This window comes from Vanessa cardui, chromosome 17 (genome assembly GCF_905220365.1).
Source record: "Vanessa cardui chromosome 17, ilVanCard2.1, whole genome shotgun sequence".
In the NCBI taxonomy this organism is placed as follows: domain Eukaryota; kingdom Metazoa; phylum Arthropoda; class Insecta; order Lepidoptera; family Nymphalidae; genus Vanessa; species Vanessa cardui.
Window position 1 is genome coordinate 10,652,357 of NC_061139.1, and position 22,444 is coordinate 10,674,800.

The 22,444-nt window shown below is 31.5% G+C and overlaps 3 protein-coding genes across 5 annotated transcripts in view; 1 reads left to right on the top strand and 2 right to left on the bottom strand.

Annotated features, from left to right (window-relative positions):
• Nucleotides 1–4,758: 4,758 nt before the first annotated feature.
• On the bottom strand, nt 4,759–8,456 carry LOC124536946. Of its 2 annotated transcripts, none has more exons than XM_047113616.1 (6): nt 8,305–8,456; nt 7,735–7,916; nt 7,226–7,622; nt 6,217–6,479; nt 5,504–5,693; nt 4,759–5,223 (listed from the first exon to the last, which is right to left on the bottom strand). In XM_047113616.1, exons 1-6 carry the CDS (start codon nt 8,310–8,312, stop codon nt 4,830–4,832), a joined length of 1,434 nt encoding a protein of 477 aa, XP_046969572.1. In that variant the 5' UTR covers nt 8,313–8,456; the 3' UTR covers nt 4,759–4,829. The 2 variants fall into 2 exon arrangements, with proteins under 2 accessions (XP_046969572.1, XP_046969571.1); XM_047113615.1 differs by having other exon boundaries at nt 7,735–8,068; nt 8,305–8,450.
• A 3,127-nt stretch (nt 8,457–11,583) lies between these two features.
• On the bottom strand, nt 11,584–15,794 carry LOC124536917 (F-actin-capping protein subunit beta). The gene is made up of 6 exons (XM_047113583.1): nt 15,654–15,794; nt 15,160–15,544; nt 14,750–14,949; nt 13,499–13,610; nt 12,696–12,842; nt 11,584–12,077 (listed from the first exon to the last, which is right to left on the bottom strand). The coding sequence occupies exons 1-5, from the start codon at nt 15,654–15,656 to the stop codon at nt 12,712–12,714; spliced, it is 831 nt and encodes a 276-aa protein (XP_046969539.1). The 5' UTR covers nt 15,657–15,794; the 3' UTR covers nt 11,584–12,077; nt 12,696–12,711.
• Nucleotides 15,795–16,180: 386 nt separating this feature from the next.
• Nucleotides 16,181–22,444, top strand: part of LOC124536838 (atypical protein kinase C) — a 239,611-nt gene continuing 233,347 nt past the window's right edge. The window contains exons 1-3 of one of the 2 annotated variants that reach the window (XM_047113472.1): nt 16,181–16,252; nt 16,750–16,930; nt 19,058–19,178. In XM_047113472.1, coding sequence (XP_046969428.1) covers nt 16,769–16,930; nt 19,058–19,178 — 283 coding nt within the window. In that variant the 5' untranslated portion in view covers nt 16,181–16,252; nt 16,750–16,768. Of the gene's footprint in view, nt 16,253–16,449; nt 16,625–16,749; nt 16,931–19,057; nt 19,179–22,444 lie in introns of those variants that run through there. The other variant, XM_047113471.1, reaches the window with a different exon arrangement.

The following is a 22,444-nucleotide window of genomic DNA, read 5'->3' on the forward strand; positions in this document are numbered from 1 at the left end:
TCTACGCTCGTAAGAGGTGAATTTGTTGTGAAACCATCTGTCTCGGTATTAGCAAACGCTGAAGCGCTTTATAATAAAATTACTAATTCAAAAGTAGCTTGGTGACGATCGAAGCGATACTTGTCAAGTTTACAATGTAAGTAACTATTAAGCAATTATTTACTTTTTTACGGGGCAAGGGTTGGATAGTTATCTGTGAGCGACGATATTAAGTGATGAATTGTATATACGTAAGAATTGAATAAAAGAATAAATATTCAACATTTGTGCAATTTTTTACGTATATTATTTTGTCATTGTGCAAATATGACCGAATTAATAGCATCGGCTAACAAATATATGTGAATGCAGTAACTATTTATTAAAAGTCTGTCGAATTAAAATCTGTACAAAATGAATTTCCGTGATTTGTAATTCTTGTTATTTTTTTTTAGTTTACCCCTTTTTGTTTTTTTTAGTAAATTAAATATTATGATTGGATTCAACGGAATTTGTGCGTTAGGATATAGAATATACCTTTTGTATGATTTGTATAGAACAGACAAATTCTCCCGCTGTAATCCTCAACAAACAAGCGTGAGTTTTAGCTATTGTGTAACCAGTAAGTTTCGTCAGAAAGCAAGTTATACGAACTATTAGTCGTCGAGCCCCTTTTTACTGATGAACAGAGATATAACGATAAATCGATATTCAGTATCATATAACACGAATGAATTTGTTTTGTTCATTTAGCCTAATCAATTTAATTCCAACCTAACCGGCCAACCAACACTTTGGTCATAAATTATCGATCGAAGTCCTCATAAACCGGCCAATCACTAGTATCGACTAATACGCAAGCGTAGAACTGAAGAGAGCTTCACGACTTTCTCCCTTATAGTCTGTAATGTATGAACGTGCACGGCCGAGCCAGCGCAGTATCCAGTTCTAAAGCAGAGTTATGGTAATTTTACGCCGCCGACTAGACTGCTATGAGCCAAAAAAAATGTTTGGTTTGTGTAATCTATAAGGTTTGATAAAAAACTGTATATTGTTCATCAACACTTACAAGTAATTTTGTATATTGAAACTTCAAGGTATTAGTATTAATAGTTCCATATCGTTGACTCGCTACTGTAATTTCAGTAGTTCGGGATGGCCAAAATAATATTATCGTTTTATAATGATGCTTCAATGTCTCTATCTTTCGTTAGAATGCCCCACGCTATCGTCCAATTGTTTTATAATGACAGCTCAATCATATTTAAAACAAGAAATAGTGTTACATGCCAGTATTAAATGCTATGCCATATAAAATAATAATAATTACAGTTTTACAAATTTATGATCAATTAATTACAATAATAATTGTATATAATAAAGTAAATTCAATAGCTCCTGCTATATTAATAATATGCAATAATAATGTGATTAAATTATGATATAGAATCAAATGTCATAAAACCGTATTGAAGGCTCAGGTAACTCTCGTAACACTATATAGTAAGTGCCGAAGGCTCCGACGCGCCTTGGGGAACGCCTATGTTCAGTAGTGGACTGATTCAGGCTGATGATTTTGAAAAAAACCAATTAAATGATAAAAAAATTAGAACGTTTTGTGCTAACAACGAAGTTTAAAGTTGCGGTATTAATTATCTGAACCACTTTTAGCAAAAGAGTTCCTGAAAAATAGATTTTTCTTCGATTGAAAAGAAAGTCCTAAAATATATATTAGTTGAATTTTTGAATTGAGTTACACTTTATTTAAAACAATATAAGAAAGTTAAAATTGTTTAAAAATATTTGTTTAATATTCTTGGGTTAATAATCAATGATGTTCTAGTAAACAGATATGTCATTAACGCGCAAAAAGTGAAGACTAGAAAACGTCCTAATTGGGATGTTTGCCTTTAGTCGTTTTCATCATAATTATGCCAGTAATACGTTATAATACATCATAATTATGTAGTAATACGTTGTACGTAATTAAAACATCTAGTTATCCCTTTTACTTATTGTTTTTATCAAGCTATCCTTTTTACATGTAACGAAATTTAAAACAAACGGTCTCCGGCGTGGCACATTTTTTTCTGTTGTTTAGTATGGGTATAACATATCTGTTTATTAGAATATCATTGGGTATAATGAAATCGTTTCTAAATTTATACCTATTATATTTCTAAAAACGTAGCGGCATATGATTTGCTGCCACAATGTCTAAACAATCAATTCAATAAGTAGTATCGTGGCATCATTTATTATCTTTATTTATTAAATTGCATTTGACACTCGTTCCGTGCGAAATATCAGAATCTATATATATAAAATAACGAGTCCTGACTGACTGACTCCTAAAGTTAGGCCCTTGAAAACTGGTGAGAAGGATGGATTTATTGAGTACGCACCCTCTAAGAAAGGAATTTTGGAAATTCTACCTCTAAGGGAGTGAAATAGGGGTTTAACGTTTGTATGGAAGTCCGTCGGTAGTTTTTACCCTACCCAATGTTAGAAAGCAAAATTATAATATATCTTTAAGCGGTGGCCCGCTTGATGTAGCCGATACTACTACGATGTTCTTGGGAATAGAATTGGATTCCAGACTTCAGTGGAGTCGCCATTTGTCGTCCCTAACAGGGAGACTCAGCTCCGCAGCATACGCGGTTAGAAAAGTTAGGCAACTAACTGATAATGATACCTAAATAAAACTAGTTATAACGGATTTTAATCGCGTATATTAATTATTTTGGACATCCCGACGTCTCGAGCACTTTACAGCGTTCGTGGTCAAGGGTAGACTCAAATATACGCGATTAAAATCCGTTAACTAGTTTTATTTAAATGAGTAATAATCGCGAAAATTTAAGACAACATTATGATATTGATACCGCTCGTTTAGTTTATTTTGGTTATTTTCACAGTGTTATGTCATATGGCATATTACTTTGGGGTAACGCTGCAGACATTGAATCTGTCTTTATTTTACAAAAGAGAGCAATTCGGTTTATTTATAATCTTATTATATTTACAACAATATCATGTATATTCACAGTAACATTGATCACTTTGATAAAATCAGTGATAATCATTGTATATGCACTAGAAGTAAGGATAAGCTTATAACGCCAAGTTTCCGACTCCGCAAAGTCAATAAATCTTTCTTGGGGCAAGGTATCCATTTCTATAATAAAATTCCGCAGACATTCTTAACTTTACCGTCTCGTAAATTCAAATCGTTTATAAAAAATACCTTGGTGAAAGAGGCGTACTATTCGATACAAGATTTTGTAGATGATAAAAAAGCGTGGAATTAATACCCGTTGACTTCCAGGCAGGATATATTAATTTTAATAATTGTATTAACTAACATGACTGTATTTTTTTAAATGTTGAAAAAGAGTAACTACTGAGTTTCTTGCCGGTTCTTCTCGGTAGAATCTACTTTCCGAACCGGTGGTAGCTTCACTTAATTGTTAAATGACGATTCAAAAGTGCTTGGAGAAGCCCACTTGAATAAAGTATACTTTGATTTTGATTTTTTGATTTTGAAAGGGGTGAAATAAGGGTTGCCATTTCATATACACGGTTATTGGTAACAAGACGTATATCCGTTAAGAGATCCTTCTTTTTATACATTTTTGGAAAGCTAAGAAAATGGTTATGTTTTTAAAATAATCTGCAGGCCAAGTTTCATAAAGATTTTTTTAGTTTTTGAAGCATTTTTGAGGAAAACAAACCAAAAAAATATTGAAATAAATTCGTTTTCCGTCTCGCATTTTTAATGATGGACCGATAATTATTATTTAAATATTGACAAAAATCCAGTTTAATCGTTTTTATAAAACAAAAGACAAAAATAAATTTTAATTGAAACTTTTTTTAAATAAATTTTTGAATATGCATTTTTGACAAATTTTGAAACAAACTGAAAAACGTGATAACTCAAAAATGGTTCACTTTTGGATTATGCATATGGTGGTTAAAATTATTGCAAATAGCCACCCTTATAACCTCCTAACAGATATACGTTGAGTTACCAATTCGAGCACTTTACAGCGTTCGTGGTCACGGGTAGACTACCCGTTTTATTTCAATGTGTAATCGCGAAAATTTAATAAAATATTTAATAAATAAAGGTCTATTATTTTGAAGAATCCAATAAATACTTGCGTTTTGTTTGTTTAATTAGCGCAAAATGGTTTTTTGATAGTACGATAAACACGTCTTTTCTTGACTTAGCGAAAAAATGTGGGGGGTTTTGAACCAGGCCAGGCGGTTAGGTAGAAATTTAGTGACAAACGAAAAATTAACAAAAAAATCTTTAAAAAAAATGGATGGTTGGGGACTTTGGCCAACTCGTATTCTTAAAATGGGTCTCCAAACACGTCCTTGATTTGTTGAACCCTCTACCAAACACTGTATATTTAATGGTAATTTTTTTACATTAACGCCTTTGTTATACATTAAAAAAAATCAAAAATAGTTTAATCATGACCACTTGAACTTGTAGCAGCATATCCCCGTTGAATCGCAATACCAACCCTGCGCAACGAACTAGCCCTTCTGTCACCAATGGAGGCAATAAGGCGGGTTTTTGCGTTACTTTTCGAGGTGCAAATTTTATTTGTTTAGGAAACTAATAGTTATCATTTCTATGGCTTAGGTCTATGTTTAGAATATTCATTCTCCACCTCTACCATCACACAGCTTGTACATCTGCCCTTATAATCTTTAAAAAACTTAAGAAAATAAATTCTGAAATAAGATCAATTAAACAAAATATCATTTCATAAATTATGTATTAAAATTATAAAATATGTTACAAAAATAATATCAATCATTTATCATACATATTATTCAGATTCATCAGAAGAGCTATCCGAAATTTCTATGATAACAAACGGATCTTCAATCTCTACTACAGTTGTATGATTTTCACCAAGCTCTTCTAAAATTTCATTCAAGCTTAATTCTGGTTCCTTTTTCACCTTTACCATAGACAAGTCATTTGTTTCAGCTTCAGTGTTTCCTTCTGTTATAACATTTTTCACATTATCGTTTTCTTGAGGTGTTTCATTGCTTGTGGACGCTGTTTGTATTAACCTATTATTTGGTGAGTCTTTATTTTCACTTTCATCAGACGAGCTGACAAAATCACTGTCTGAATTGTGAGAACATTCGTCATCATCTACTTGATTACTCACCACTTTATCTCGTTGGGGTGGCATATTTTGCATCTTCGTGTACCTGTAATTTTATACAACCCTTTTAAAATCCTGGATTATTTGTATTATTGATATTACTTGTTGACATAGTTTCATGCACATATAACACATCTATGAATAAAAATAACTATGAAAATATACCATATCCCCAGATAACCTTCAAGAATTTATTATTTAAACAATTATTATTATTTCCAAGGCAAATAATAACACTTGTTACATTGACACCCAGTCGGAACCCTGAGAACTTGTATCATAACAAAGAGATCCTTATGTTTTTGGTAAGGAACTGGACTTTATACCTTTCAAGTATCTCCTTTTCCTTCTTCACTGCGGCTAGCTTGTTGGCTTCAAGCCTCGCCAGTAGCTCCGGGTCGTTGTCAGCGGGGTCATCACACTGCTCCAGCTTCACTTTGCTGAGCAGATCACGCCATTCGCGTTTCTGCCGCCGCTTCTGCAGCGCACGACCGCAATGTGTGAACAGTGCACTAGCTGTTTACGTTTATTGTACAAATAAAATAATATTTAAGCTGGGACATAAACTTCGTAAATTTACTCATACTTCTCATGTTTATGCAATTATTGTTACTGATTTTATCAAATTAATAACAATATTATACTTTGTTTATTAAATTAATTAGTGTACAAACATTTCCATACATACTAATAAATAACTCACTCTTTAATATTAGTAACTCTTTAAAAATAGACAACAAATGGAAATACATTTCATATTTCCGAATATTTAAGTGCATAATTGACTGCAATAATAAATTTATTTTATTTTAATCTGTGAAAACTCTAAGAAATCTCAAGTTAAAATAAACCCAAATTATTATATATTCAATAACCCACAATAGTACAATGTGTTAGAAAAAATCCAAATCTATTCTTTATGGATTCTAGAGCTCCCCTTAGTGTATTGTATACATATAATACATTTAATAATTAAAGTTATTAATTCTTTATAAAGTAAAAAGTTAGTTTAATAATAAGTTAACTGATATTTTAATACCTTCTTTCATGATTTGCTGTTTACTCCATCCAAGATTATCTTTTTCATTTGCTTTTAGTACACACTTGACAACATCACGAAAGTTTGGAAACATTGGATTACCATCACTACCAACATTTTTATTAAGGAATCTTTCTAATCTCAACACAGCACCTGCCGGGTGACCATCCCTTACTTTTAAGTGTACTTTCGATGTTCTTACTGGCATTTCCCCAGTTAGCTTACACAGTTCCTTATATAACGAGACTATACGAGCTTTAAACCTTAAAGAATAGAATAATAAAAATATAAATAAAAAAATGCAGTCAGAAAATTTTGACACTTGAAATAATTTTTATAATATTAAAGTATTGTTAAAATGTAGAGCTGAGCTGAGCTGTGAGTTCAAATGCAGGCAAGTACCACTGAATTTTCATGTGCTTAAATTGTATTTAAAATTCATCTCATTTTCTGCGGTGATGGGAAACATCGTGAGGAAACTTGCATGAGATTTCTTCAGGATGTTTTCCTTTACCTTCTTGTTCCTATCTGATTTCAACTGAATTCTGCCTTGTTAGGATCCACCAACCCCCATTGTGGATTATGCTCCTAATTTTCTCATCAAAGGGAGCAGATACAATTAGAATATATTACTACCAGTTTCGATACTTTTAATTAAAAATATATGTTCTGAATGACAGACATGTTACATAAAAGATGTATAAAGTACCCTGTCAGTTATATTTAATTTCAAATACATTAATGTACATACATAAGTACCATACAAATACAGACAAGCTTACAAAAACACTAATAATGTACATTATTAAGATTTAAAAGGGAAATCATTGTTTAAATAACCAGTCTTAGTTAAACTTCATTTTATGTATTTTAACATGTTTTTCTCTATCAAATATTAATTGGTTTTATTAAAACCTCTGTTGATTGAATTTCTGCACAATAAAATGCTGCTATCGCTAATGAAATGCATTGATAATATTTAATCATTCATTGATTATCTTTTCCTTACCTTTCACATTTGAGATATGGTGAATACTTGGTATCAAAACATACTTCTGCTTCATCCAACCGAGCTACGACCTTTTTACAGTATGCTATCTCTTCTTCAATTTTAATAATTTTCTCATTGACATCAGTATGTACATTTATATCATATTCTAATTCCTTATGAGGTACAAGAAGTGTATTTTCATCAGTATTTTTGATCGGGCTGCTTATATTACTATTTTCTTTCTCTCTATCAACCAAACTATCATCTGCACCCAATTTTCCTTCCTCCTCATTATCAATTCCATTGATTGAAATATCTTCAGACAAATCTAAATCTATGATGTCTGTTTTCTGTCTTTTACTATTACCATCACTTTCACTTTTTCGTTTACATGATAATGAAGGCAGTTTATTTTCTGAAATATTTTCATATTGAAGCTTCAATTTTGAGTTGAAAAAATAATTAAAATTTTATAGAAATAATATGATGTTTTGATGTCATGCCAAGATAAGAAAAGAAAGTATTACCTTTGATATTATTAGTTAAAGTTATAATTGGCACTCTTTTCTTTGTGTTATTTGATTTAAGGATATTACATAAATCTTTTATGTGAGAATACTTATAACTTGGTTCTGTCTTTAGAAGATTATTCGCTCTTCTCAAAGCTTTTTGAAATACCTGTGATTGTGTAAACCTTGCATCTGTTTTCCTATAAATTTTCAATAATGTTTTATTGATAACTTTTATCATTTCTACTGAATTTTCTAATTTCAAACATATGTCTATAAATTCAGTCAGTAAAGGATTATCATTAACGGTTTTATTTAATTTTGCATCTTCATATATCACCGACTCTAAAATCTAAAATAGATATTGTTGATTTACATTATTTTGAATTTTATACGTTATATTCCACATGCCCATATCACTGGTTCAAGGTTAAATGGCATATTATCTAATCTTTATTTTTTCGCAAATTACCAAGCTCGAATAAACGGTACAAGGAAAAACTAATTTGGAAATAGTCCTTAAATTAATTTGTTATTTATTTAATAAAATTAATTACTCTTAATAACTAAGAATTCAAATACACTTACACAATCATCGCCTTCGTCGTTTTCTGATAATTCAACTACTTCCAGATCATTCATATTTTTTAATATTGGTCTTGGTTATTTCTATGGAACAAAACAATGCGTAAAATTATTTACAAGATTTGACACTTTGACAGTTTTAAATTTCCGTTCAGCCGTCGGCACTCGAATGTTGGCGGTCAGAGAGATGTCAATGTCATTTATTTTGTAGTTGTACATAGACTTAAGACTGTAAACCATAGATCACACTTCTATTATGAGTTTTCAGCTACGAGTGTCAACCGAAATTAGGGTCAAAATCAAAAATCAAAATAAAATTTATTCAAGTAGGCTTTTACAAGCACCTTTGAATCGTCATTTTACAATTAAGTGAAGCTACTATAAACTATATAATTTACTAGAAATGGGAAATTAACGTTGCGGTTATCAAATAATATTTGTAAATTTTGTTAAAGTTGTTTTGGACCTTGACATATAATTTAAGAATTCTATTTTCTTGTCAAATGTTATGTATTGTGACTTTACTATGTACAATTCTTTAAGTTAATTAAAGCCAAGTTCTCTTATGGTTTTGTCATTTATGTATCAGACCTATAATAATATGCCTAAAATTAAATTTGTCTCTAAATATTATTAACACCTTTAACCCCAAGCTCCATTTTGCACTGTTAATACATAAATATCCATCTTCTTGCCGTAATAAAATAATAAATTCAAATCCAATAAACAATATTAGATTTGACGGAGATATTTAACGTAAAAAACATATTCTTAGATTATTAAAAAGATCATTTTTTAATAATCTAAGAATATGTTTTTTACGTTTCCTATTGTAATAAAAAATATTTCCGGTAGAAGCTGGATGAGGGAAGCAGAAGACAGCCAACGTGGCGCGCTCGGGGGAGGCCCATTTTCAACACTGGACAACAGTAGACTGATGAATTAAAAAAAATGAATGAATTGTAATAAAATAAACTTAAAATAGAGCGAAATAGAAGAAAAACTAAGCATTTTTATTCTCCTTCTAAATTGATACCATCACTATATTTCTCATTCAAAAATAACAATAGAAGTTGAAATTATATTTTATTTATTTATTATATTTTTTTTTTATTATATTATATTAAAATGATTTAAAAGTATTTATGAGCATATGGATGAAAAAAAACGCCGTGACTAATTTATTGTATATCAAATTCAATACTGCAGATTATTGAACCCATCCTAACTTAAAAACTTAAATAATTACTACTATTTTTCTTAACAACTATAGAAGACACAGTTAATTAAAGTTGGTATTACATTTCTAAAAATATCAAATACATAGAAAAAAAAAGAAAATATATCTGCCTACCTAAGTATAAAAAAATTATGATATCTCATAGGCAACCAAATTTTTTTTGAATCACTACAAATTAACAAAATGCTAGAATGTGAGGTGAATGTGAGTTATATCGATACTACAGTCAGAATTTTTATATGAGCACTCGCACATTATATAACAGATAATTAAATTCACTTCCAACAGGAAAAACTATTTTAATCAATTCAATTATTTATTTAATGAATAATATTACTCATCAATACTTCTGCGTAGCTTGAGTGAACTGGCTTTTAGCAGTGCTTCTGCCACGTAAGGGATAAGCGTCGACGCCCGGAGGGGTATACCACTTTTCCCTTACGTGATGATTTCGATCATTCGATTCGATCAACTGCAGTATTTCAAATACTCGATTTTTTCACTATTTATTGGATAAAAACTTTATTTAATATTGGAGTTTTTCAAACTAGGTATAATACGACACAACTTAGATGTCGCATCGGCAAAATTCGTAAAACCGATCACATCCGAATTGAGTACGCTATCCCAAATTATCAATATTTATTTCTCATGCGAATATGATCTTTGCACAAACGTAATAACTTGTAATATCACATGACCTAATATATTCGCGTCGATTTACATGCACTTGCTTTCTCTGACGCGTGAATCTATAGCGACGAATAGCGTCGAATGGCGCGATAGGGAGCTATTTCTATTGGATGTATAAATCGGCAGTAATCGGTTTTATTTTCATTCCATTGCAGTTTCCGATGCTACATCTAATTTGTGTCGTACTATACATATTGATTTCTAATTTGAATTACCCCCATATCTTTAACATACTTCAAGATTGATAGTCTAAGGTTTTTTTTAAACTGACTAGGCATTTATTGTTGCCGGTCTGTTGTTTCCTGGACCATGACTGTATCATAGGAGCCTCCACGCCGAACCTTCGCGGGGTAACGCCACAAACGTCTCAAGCTATGCTGGTGCCCTTAGTAAATAATTTAGGAATATTTATATAGTTAGGCAAGGCATTAAGTATAGTTTAGTAATATTTAATTAAAAGAAATGGTGCGGTCATTTTCGTAAATTCTTAAAAATCTGATTCGACGACAATTGCTAATAAAGTCTAAAAACTTATTGTTAGACTTTGTAATCCATATAAAAATAATGATTATACAGTAGGTTTTTATTGCCTTCGTTGTTCGATTGATATGTGGCTGCGCAACTGAAGCACATTGCGATACAACTCTATCATGTGTGGAGCTCACCGACAGAAAACCGAAGAGTGAGCAAAGCAACTAACACGAATATTCGCGTTATCGCGATGAATGCGGCCCAGACCTTATCAAATTCTGTGGACTGATATTTACATAGTATTCATTTTTAACAGATACAAAAACAAAGGAGATTCTAATGTAATCTTTAGGCATGTCATCGAATACAAATAGCAACAATGTATTTTATTACTTTAAAGAAGGTTGTCTACCTTTCGCCTTGGAAAAGATACAGATAATGCAACACCGACCATCGAATCTTGAATGATTTGTCATCTCTTATGTAGCCTTTTTAAATTAGTAGTGTAATAACAGACGTGATTAATGCTCGTTTAATAGGAACGGGACCTTTACCGTCTTGAATGTGGGGTGTTACTTACGAAAAAAAAGACACACCGCAACGCATGCCGGGCATTTAATATTAAATTATTAGACTATCGTCCGTTTTGCTCATTTTAGGGGGTCGGTTGTTAAAAGTTAGATAAAAAAGCCTCCTTGGTGAGCTTGCTTCACAACAAATTAAAAAAAATCGGTTCATTGGTTTAGTCGTGTAAGAACGGAGTTACTTTCACATTTATAATATATAGATTACTAAATACATTGTTTAAACTGTAATTTAAAGTAAAAACAAAAAGAGAAAACTTTAGGGGATAGAAAATATATATAAAATCGTCAAAATCAGATAAATATACTTTATTTAGAGAGGCCAATCCAAAACTATTATTGTATTATGAAGAAAAACATTATGTTCTCTGGATACAATTAATATTGCAACATTAACAATTGGCTTAGAGCTTACCATGCATTAGAGTTACATTAATAACATACTGATATCTTAATTGTATAGAATATCTTAAATTTAAAATGCGATTTTCTAATTAACAATAAAAAATACTAAGCAATAAAAATGCAATCAAAGAGATGGACACATTATTTTGGGCTAATTACATTTTAACTAAGCTTTTATACGAACCCTCACTACTTATTTAAAATAACACAATAATATGGACATTTATGAGCACCATGACGGATGCTTATAATAAAATTTTACAATAATGAATTGTGTTGATACCAATAACTCGTATTATTTATAATAAAATACTACAATTTTCATGATTCTTGAACGTTTTCTATGTCGTTGTTAAATATTTAACCCAAAATCTCCAACTCATCTGAAACAAATGAATCCTTTATAAATTACCAACTGATCCTGTCGCTTTACTTGCGCGAAATTTATCAAACTATAAATAAACTTCAATCCCTCGTTTTACCCCTTTAGGGGAGGAATTTCGAAATATCCGTTCACAGCGGATGTGATGGGAAAATTACAAGTTATATGTATGTTTTTCTGAGATTTTATAATTAATCAGTAAGTGGTATTTCGCTTTTATATATAAAGATATTATGAGTATTTTGAGTCTCATTTTAACAGAATCGTAGCGTGCCTTGACGGGGCCCCATATAAAAAATTGTTTGGGGGCCCTTTGGAAAGATAAAGAGTTCTTACAAAAATTATTGCATAAAATTTAAAGAAATATTTATTCATCATAATTCTATTAATTACATTATATATTATATTATTCTAATAATATGTCTGTCGTAATCATAATTATCTGTCTGTCATCTGTCTTTTGTTTACGTGTGCTGGGGGCCCCCGTAGCCCGGGGGCCCCGTATAATTGATACGGTAGATACGGCGGTAGCTACGCCCCTGCATTTTAAGCACAACTAGCATCCAGTTGCAATGTTCTTATAGTATTATTATTATTTATTATATCAGATGATATTCACCAGAGTAGTCACAATCTCAGTCGGCGCGAGTGACTTGTCTGCGCTGGAGCAGTGCCTCGGCTAAGTCGTGCTGCAAGGCTGCCTTCTGTCGTGCCACATTAGCTGGCACCGTTGATCGTAGACCATTAACAATGTCTTTTGTCTTTCCTTTAAAAATACACCAAATTATATAAAACGGAGAAGAGATTAACACGAATATAATTTCAATAGTTACACTGTAACCTTTGAAATACATACATATTTCAAATGGAACATGGAGAAAAAAAATTCACACTTAGTAGCTTTCACTGGTAACCCTAGTGGGTGGTGTCATAAGTTGTAATATAAACTAAAAGTACAATTAAATATCTACAAGAATAACAATCAAATAATAAAATTCCGCAGACATTTTTAACTTTGCCGTTTCGTAAATTTAAATCGTTTAAAAAATACATTGGTAAAAAAGGCGTATTACTCGATACAAGATTATGTAGATGATTTATATCCACGCAGGATATATTAATTTAATAATTGTATAAACTAACATGACTTTGTATTTTTCAAATATTGAAAAAGAGTTTCTTGCCGGTGTGGTAGCCTCACTTAATTGTTAATTGACGATTCAAAAGTGCTTGTAAAAGCCCACTTGAACAAAGTTTATTTTGATTTTTGATTTTGATCAAAATATGATGTTATAAAATTTTATATAATTTACATGAATATTTATCCCAGTATTGCTTACAGCATATTAAATGAGTATTTATCCTCGTTTCAATATATTTTAAATTTATCCGAAAATATGTAAATTTGAATAGAAAACTTACCAAAATAAATGTCATTTAAGGTATTACGGATCTTATTTTCCATATCTTCAACCATACGGCCAATATTAGCAATGTGTGGAGTGACATCACTTACTGAAGAATCTTGTTCAGCCTGTTAGAAAAATTTCATATTGTTAATAAATATTGTTTAATTTTACATATACTAAAAGTAACATATCATATAGAAAACAAAAGTTTTAGGATATTTTTAAATATAGTTTAAGCTATATAGTATGCAAGGATAGTCTCAAGCACATATTTTTATTTATTGTGTGGTAATGATTTATGAGATTTTAAATTAACAAGGTTATTTGAATTATTAAAGTCATTAATTTCGGGATATTTACCCGTGGATATGTTTTTTTTAATTTTTATTCGTGAACAGGACATTCGTAGATAATGTCGAAATATCGAGCTCCACCGAATAAAAATATAAAACATGGTAAAGATCCCGAAATTAATAACTTTAGTAATGATTTATGAGTTATAACTATGTAGCTGAAAAAAAAAAAAAACATGACAATCAATTGCAATGAGTTAAAATCTTCGCACAGTGGCGGTTTTACCAATAGGGCGGCAGATTTAGCCCAAATTTGTTATTATCTTAGAGAAATTGAAAAACAAAACTTATAACTATATATATAGACATTACGTCCGTAATCCATATACACGTCACAACATAGCCAGTTGGAAAAATAATCTAGTAACTGACAATAATATCACCTAGTTTATAATAATACTAATAACGGGAAAAAATCGATGTAATGAGGACGATAGAACACAAATCATAAATGTTGCAAAAAAAAGTAAGGGAGGCAAAACATTGAATAGCTTACCAGCGGCAGATTTGTAAATCCACCGCTGTTTTCGCAAGAGGTATTGAGATATGTAAGTTTTCATATAATTACATGCTGTATTCACATTATAAATTTGGACATGCTCTGTAGTAATACTTCGGGACGACATTCTTACAAGACCAGTAAGTGGATTCCTTTAAGACCAGTCTCTTATTTCCTTTCCATCTTCATCCATTCCATTCTCTGTTTATCTTATATTAATTAAGTACACATATATATGTATGTAGTAAGTTAGACATTTAAAATTTCAGTTTGTCTGACTTATTGAAATATGTTCAAATCACTGAATAGTTACAAGGTCAAAATATAAATAAATATTTTATTGTCATAAACTACTAACAGATCAGAAATAAAATTAACAGACTTGAAAAGAGTTGAGTTTTTTTTTCATTACCTGTCTGGTGAGACTTCCCCCTAAGTTCATAGTTCCACTCCCCTCCTTGTTAGTTTGAAGCCAGAGCATAGCGGTTGAGGTCAGCTTGTAGTGAGCATTGCGACCTGAACTCTTTTCCACCACTTCAACGACATGGATGGAGTCCCAGCAACCTTTGATTTTTTGGGATCCATCTCCTGCTTTTTTTATTAGAATTACACCTGTAACCAATTGATTATTATGCATACATTTATCACAAAATCCATTTTTTTTAACCTCACCACAAGTATAAATACAATTGCAATGCATAAAACGTTAATAATTTATTAAGAATTGTAAAAATAATCTGTCCTTTTTATACTTTCACTTTTCAAAACCTGTTTGGATAATAAAACATATTCATTGTACATACTACAACAAAATGAACATACCTGCAAAGCCATGATCCATATCCCATAAATATACAGAGCTAACTCCACCTTCGAAATACATCTCCCTGTACTGATCGAATGCCTGATTTGCCTCCATCTCTAATTTTCTCAGTCTTTCAGATGGCATAGAGCCATCTTCTAATGGAGGATCGTACGTATTCGACCATGGAGACCGGTACGAGTCTCCATCTCTGTTGTAATCACACAGTAAGTAATCTTTTCCGTTACTACGGTCCTGTGCAATCTTTAACGGTTGGTCAACCGATGATAACAAGTCCTCACATAAACTCGGCACTAAGTCGATCAAATCTGTCAAATTTTTCTCGATTTGTTGAGGAGGCAACCTCCTCATCAAGTCTAGGGCACAATCCATCTGCTGTTCTGTCTGTAATTATATATATGTATGTATAAATACAAATTATCCTAAATAGAGCAAGTATTAGTCATCATAACAAATATATCATATTGTTATCGAATATTCGTAATATATTTACCATGGTTCAAAGCAAACTTTAAAACGCAAAGTTAAAAGTGTTTATGAAACTTAAAATTATTTTAGAATTTATCTGGAAATGCAAAACTAAAATATTACTAATTCTGTGAGTATGATTTATGAACTTCTTGAAGTTAGTAAAGTGACATTAGCTCAATGTTGCTTTCGTTAAAATTTCAAAACTACAAATATATTTCATTTCCAAGGCATTTGGTATGTTCAATATTATTTTAGGCTACGGACAAATTATAAACAATATGTTCTTTTGCAGAAATTTATGTATATTTTTAAAGTTTTGTTTTTTTATTTATATAGCAATCATATATATAACAATAATTAATAATAAGTATTACCATTCTTGTAAAATTGATAGCTCAAGTTCCTATTGAAACGTATGTTTATCTGTCCCGGTCTCATTCGATTCAATTTCTTAGGTAAGACAAGGATAACTATAGTATTGTGTTATAACTTCTATTATTTGTGCCACTCTTTCATGTTTTTTTAACCCAACTGATTCCATATCCTGTAAGTAAACTGTCAGTTTGTCAATTCAATGTTGTTGTGTCAAACTTTTGTTGATACTACTTTTTGAATAAATAGGTATTGTATGCTAATTTTCCAATAACTTTTTAAATGAAATAGTGATTTAATTGAAGCGATGTATGGTTATTCATTCATTAAAGTGTTTTTCTGTGTAAACTATTCTTTGTGCTTATCAAAATGATTCATGATATGGGAATGTTCGGTGCGATATAACACCTTAGCGCCTGTTACACTTGCCGAAACGGGAAGTAAACTTCATAACTACATACCGCTGGACTCACACAATGATCAATTATTAATTATAACGTTATCTTTTTTAATCATCTTTGAAAGGTTATGCAAAGAAACCTTCTAAGAACTTGAAACCTTATTAGAGATTTGGGAGTCTGTAAATCTTATGAGGAGTAAACAAGTAACTTTTAAAGAAAAGTTAGAATCCATTATTATTATTATTCTTACAATTTTTTTTACGGTGTCATTATTATTTAATTTTGTTTTGTATGAGTTTTAAATATATGGTTAACAAATATTGATGATTAAACTATTGTTTTCAGATAGTATAGTATAACTGTCATGATGCCAACTCAACTGGTGGGACAGGACAATCATTCTAATGATGTGCGTGTGAAGACAGTGTACAGCGGAGATGTGTTCATCACTTATATCAACCATAACATCACATTAGAGGAGTTCACGCAAGAGATGATGGCGATTTGCCGCTTTATTCCTGATCAGGTATATATAACATATCGATTTTGCTTTCAAAGAAAAGATAAAAAAGCCTAAGATTCAAATGTTTCAAGTTATATGCTAATTGTATATCTTTATTTATTAGAAAACTATTCCGTTTAACTATTTATATACAACTTTCTGATTACAACTTTATCAATATTCACAATTTCATATCTGAGATGTATTATCTTGACTACTCATTTTAAATCAAGATCAAATTTGTTTGTCTTTACTCTTCCTGTGTTCGGAATAAACATACATAAGTTCTTAAGATGTGTGGCATACCTTAGTACTGAATTAATTTTTTATTTTTATTTACTCGTCTGTTTGCAATCAGAAGTTGATATTTTACATGTGACCAATTATTTGTTTAAAACATTTTAAATTTTGTATACAAAATCATTTTTTGTCATTTCAAAATTTCCTATACAAGTCTTAATTTTAAATTTACACTACAAAGTAAAATAACCTATTGTCGACTATTATATAATGTTTGTTATAAAAATAACAACAGGAATTAAAAGGTTTGGAACGGAAGAGCTGAGAAATTTACTTTAAAAGATAATTTACACATAATATAAGTTGTTTTTAAAATTCTATAAGCTAATTTGTTTGCATATTGTTTTTTTTAAATGATGTCATAATAAACTATTGGCCCAAAGGCCTACTATGTTTACAACCTTATGTAGGTTGTGTTTTTTTAATTTTCTACATAATCCATATTTCATAATCCATATTTTCATAATATATTATTCTGTATTATATAATAGAAAAAGTTTTGTCTGTTCATATTTTATTTTTTAAGCGGTTTTTTTTTTAATTTAAATTATCAAAGCACAAATCAGAAAATAAAACTTATGTGCATTGTAGTCATTGTAATTCAAGTAACCTGGTGTCATCGCACTTGTAATGTCACGCTTCGGTGCAGTTGTTTAGGCAAAAACTAAATGAGTACAATTTTAGGTGAAATAATATAAAAAGGTGGGAATAATATATAACTTAACTCATGATTTAGGTTGAAGTGAAATCACAATTTAAAACCCGTTTTAAAAGAGTTGGGACTTCTTGTAATAGTTTGTCTTAAGAATCACAGATGGCGCCAGCAACACTGTTTCAATAATAATTGTTTAGATTTTTTAGATATTATAAAATTCGTGTTGATTACACAATTTTTTTTTTTTCAATGGATAGTTTTTAATCTATTTATTTAAGAATAATGTTTTTCAGCATAGAATTAATTTTATCATATCAGTTACTTGTTTTGTAATAAAAATGTTTCTCTATTTAATAAATATAATTATATTAAGAGATGCAAACGATGGGTCTAGCATGGTCTAGAACGAACCCAGTGGCGGATTTACAAATTTGCCGCTAGTAGGCGATTCGATTTTTGCCGCCCCTTCTGACTTAAAATTCGATACGTTTGTTTAGTTCACAATCACAATTTATTCTGAAAATGAAAATTTATGATTTGTTTTCTTTTGTCCTCATTACATTGGCTTTTTCCCGTTATTAGTATGATTATGAACTAGGTGATATTTCTGTCAGTTACTAGATAATTTTTGCAACTCATTATGTAGTGACAAGTATACGGATTACGGACGTAATGTGTATACGTATAATTATAAGATTTTTTTTATTACTGTAAGATAAAGACAATTTGGACTAAATTTGCCGCCCCTCTAAATCTGCCGCCCTAGGCTCCAGCCTACTTAGCCTATTGGTATATCCGCCACCGATCGAAACTATGAAATATTTTAAGGCAAATCATAAGGCAAGTATCCCGTTAGGCTAGCTAGATTTCAAAAGACGTATTTTAGTTTATTGGCTATATGTTAATGGCTATTAATTAGTACGTACTAACAAGCGTTTATTATAATAAAGTTTTATTTTCTTGTTTCGGTTTTATTACCTATAGGTCGTGGATTCTTTGAATAACATAATTTAAAATGGGGATATAATTTTTTCGCATAAAAGAAATAATCGTAAGTTAAATTCTGTAGGTCATAGATAATATTTTTATTCCTGTAGATTCACTTATATAAATTAGTTCATGATGACAAATTGTCTTCATCAATTTGAATATGCCTTTACAAACCGTGATAATTACATGTAAACATGTTTTGCCAGGTTTTTACGATGAAATGGGTGGACGAAGAAGGTGATCCTTGCACCATATCGACGCAGTTGGAGCTGGACGAGGCCTTGAGGCTGTACGAGCTCAACCGGGACTCGGAACTCACTGTTCACGGTAAGTTTCGTACAAATTTTAAAAATGATTCGAGTTCACACCTGCCCTAAAATAAATTCTTTGTCTATGGTTTATAGACTTACGTCGTTTATTACCAAGGAGATTCATTTATTAAATTAATGAGATTATGACGTCATTAAATTTACTGTTTTTGTTATTTTTTATCCCTAAATTATTTAAATATAACCGGCACGATAGCACTTCAGCTGTTTCAACTAGCGACGACAAAATAATTTAATACGCTCGCTGCGAGTGAATGCGTCGGGCTATTATTCAGTTTTGAGATAATTGTGTCTCATTACCAACATTAACATAGAAACATCGCTAATTATAAATAAGTATATATTTTTTTTGTTAGTAATTTTTCGAATTAAGAATAGACAAAAAAAATAACTTTTTTTTAATTGTAAGAAATTTTGTGCCAGTAGTTTATATGAATATTTTTGTTCGATTTATTTGTTTGTCATCCTCAATCGAAACATTAAAAGCAACATCGGTAACGTTATCGAGCGCGCCGCACTGCCCCGACACCGAGCTACGTACTTATCGGGACATTTCGCGTAAATGTACCTATTTTCACACTGTTTACCCGGGAGGGTATTGTGGATTTTCGCTATAAAATTCTTATCTGCCCGCATTGTGAATCCGGTCGGTCGTCATTTCCATATTGAGATTGGTATTCCGACGTTGCCGTTCCTCTGCTTTTTCACCGAAAACCCTGATCACACGTATATCGAGTCACGTCCAACGGCTGCGCGACTAATAAGTTTGTTCCTATTCGGTTGATTGGTTTTTTTGTTTCTCTATCATCGAAAACGCGACGCAACGGATCATCGAACGTTCCTACCTCAGATATTTTTACTTTTCATCCGTATGTCACATCAGCGTTATTGTCTTTGTGATGTATTTGTTTCTCGTAAATACCAAGAGCATGGAGTGGATATTGTTCGAACGTATATCCCGTGAGGATTTAGGAGGGCCGTTAAAGTTGGAACGCTCCAAACCGAGGGTAAATAAAACGGAAGCGGCCCAAACTTATATGCAAACAGGGTCGGAGAAACTTGCTCTAATAAAGAACAAACATTGCGGAACATTTTGGCGCCCAACCTGAGGTCGAGTTTGGGCGAGGCTTGTCGCTGTCGCAGCGTAATTAGGGATATTTTAATTAACTTTGTGTGCGTTATGAACGCCGATTTGAAATCCTATTTGTGTTAATTGAATGTATGGCCCGTGTGTTGAGCCGCCTTTGTTTGATATTCATTAATACGTTCGCTCCGCCAGTTTTATAATTGCTTCTCTGGCCGATGTTAGAAAATGAACAATGAAGTATGAAATGTATATTGCGATCTGATGCATTCTATTTTTAAATAACTTGTGTTTATTAAAGGCTGAAATCGAATAATAAATTATATAAGATCTGTTTTGTGCGCTGAAGATGTCTAAAATTGATAAGTTATTATTAGAGGCGCCTATAAAGTGATTTTGTCGGAAATGGGTGAGCCCCTTGCTGGTGAGATAGCGTCACGAACTTGCGCGTTAATTAATGTATCCTGGTGTAATTTCGCGCCACCCGCCTCTAAGTTTCAAGTGGCGTTTTATTAAATTCATACTTAGACTGCGTCCCGTTATTTCAGCTTCATTTGTAGTTAGATTTTTATATATAAGATTTTAAGATATAATTATCTATTATTTTTTTTATTTCATCATCATTGTTACCATCACGCCCTTCAATAATTATTATAGACTATAATAATAATTAAAAAGCATTAGTAGCGGGATTTCTTTCTGAGTTTTTCTTCTAAAATTAAATATGGCAAGATTTTAAGTTTCTTTGAATAAGTGCCAGAAAAAAAATTCGCATAATCGTTGCTATATGGTTTTTTCAACAGATATTTCCTCATTTTTGGCACCGTTAAGGCGAAAATTTTAGTACGGGAAAAAATCAGAAATAAATTTGGAATAAAATATATTCGAACATTAACAATAACGAAATAATATAAATGTTTCGTCTGTTGTCTGTTGTTTTATTTGACGTATAAAACGAAAGGCACAACTGGATGCAAGGTAAATTTGTGGAAAACAAACTCGCACGACTTCATTATACGAGTCGGGGTTTGAATATCATTACGTTCTACGCGGTTGTTGTATCACGTGACGAGGTAGAAACAGATAAATAAAATACGTTTTATAATGAACTTGGAGCATTATCATCAATGTTCCATAATTACCGACTCTCGTAAATATGATTATCAATTAGCATTCTGTAATTTGGAGGATACCGTTAAGGGTTATTTCTGGTTCGTGGGCGTACACGCACACAAACAAGATACATCTTGTATTGATAAGTTCTAGTTTGATGAGTGATTGTACCAGAGTAATTAGAGGCACAACAGACACAACATATTGGGTTATATGGGCGTGACGCTGTGTCGCTAATCATACCTGATTAGTCCTTCTTGTATTGCTAGTTTGGGGATCTATTATTAGGAGAATCAGTTGCTCCAGTTAGTTGATACAAAATTTGTTGCTGATAATTCATTTCGTGCCGTGTTTGGACCTCAGATTTTAATATACAAACATGATAAGCAATGAAATAATTTTCAGATAATTTTTCCCGTATCCTTTAGTACCTTACAGTATAATTGACTTAACATTCTCTCAAAATCAAAATATACCTTATTCAAGTAGGTTTTTACGAAAACTTTTGAATCGTCATTTAACAAGCTATATTAAGTGAAGCTACCAGTGGTTCGGAATGTAGATTCTACCGAGACGAACCGGCAAGAAACTCAGTAGTCATTCTTTTTCAACGTTTAAATTAACTGTATTCTAATCATTCTGACAGTATAATTCAACAAATATAAATTCGGTATATCTTAGCTAAGGCAAAGGTGATCATTTCCAAGTGATCTGTTCGTCTAATTTATTGCCATCCATAAAAAAGTATCTCGTCTGCTTAAACAACGCCAGCGAGTGTCGAGTTGTTAATTTAATCGTCGACTATATTGCTTCGCGCCCCAGTTACAGTTAAGTACTCTCTGTAAATAACGATATTAAATACGAACTTTAATGGTGCTACTATTATTCGAATGTCGAATACTATTTGATTCGGCCGAATATACACTTACACGTAACCTTGTTTCTCTACTAATTGACGCCTTGGAATGCAAACGTCTTTCGCGGAATATTCGGCGTTAGACTTGAGAGCGTGGCGGAATATTTGATTTTTAGTATTCGTCTAAGACTATAATCAGGACCGTAGTTTC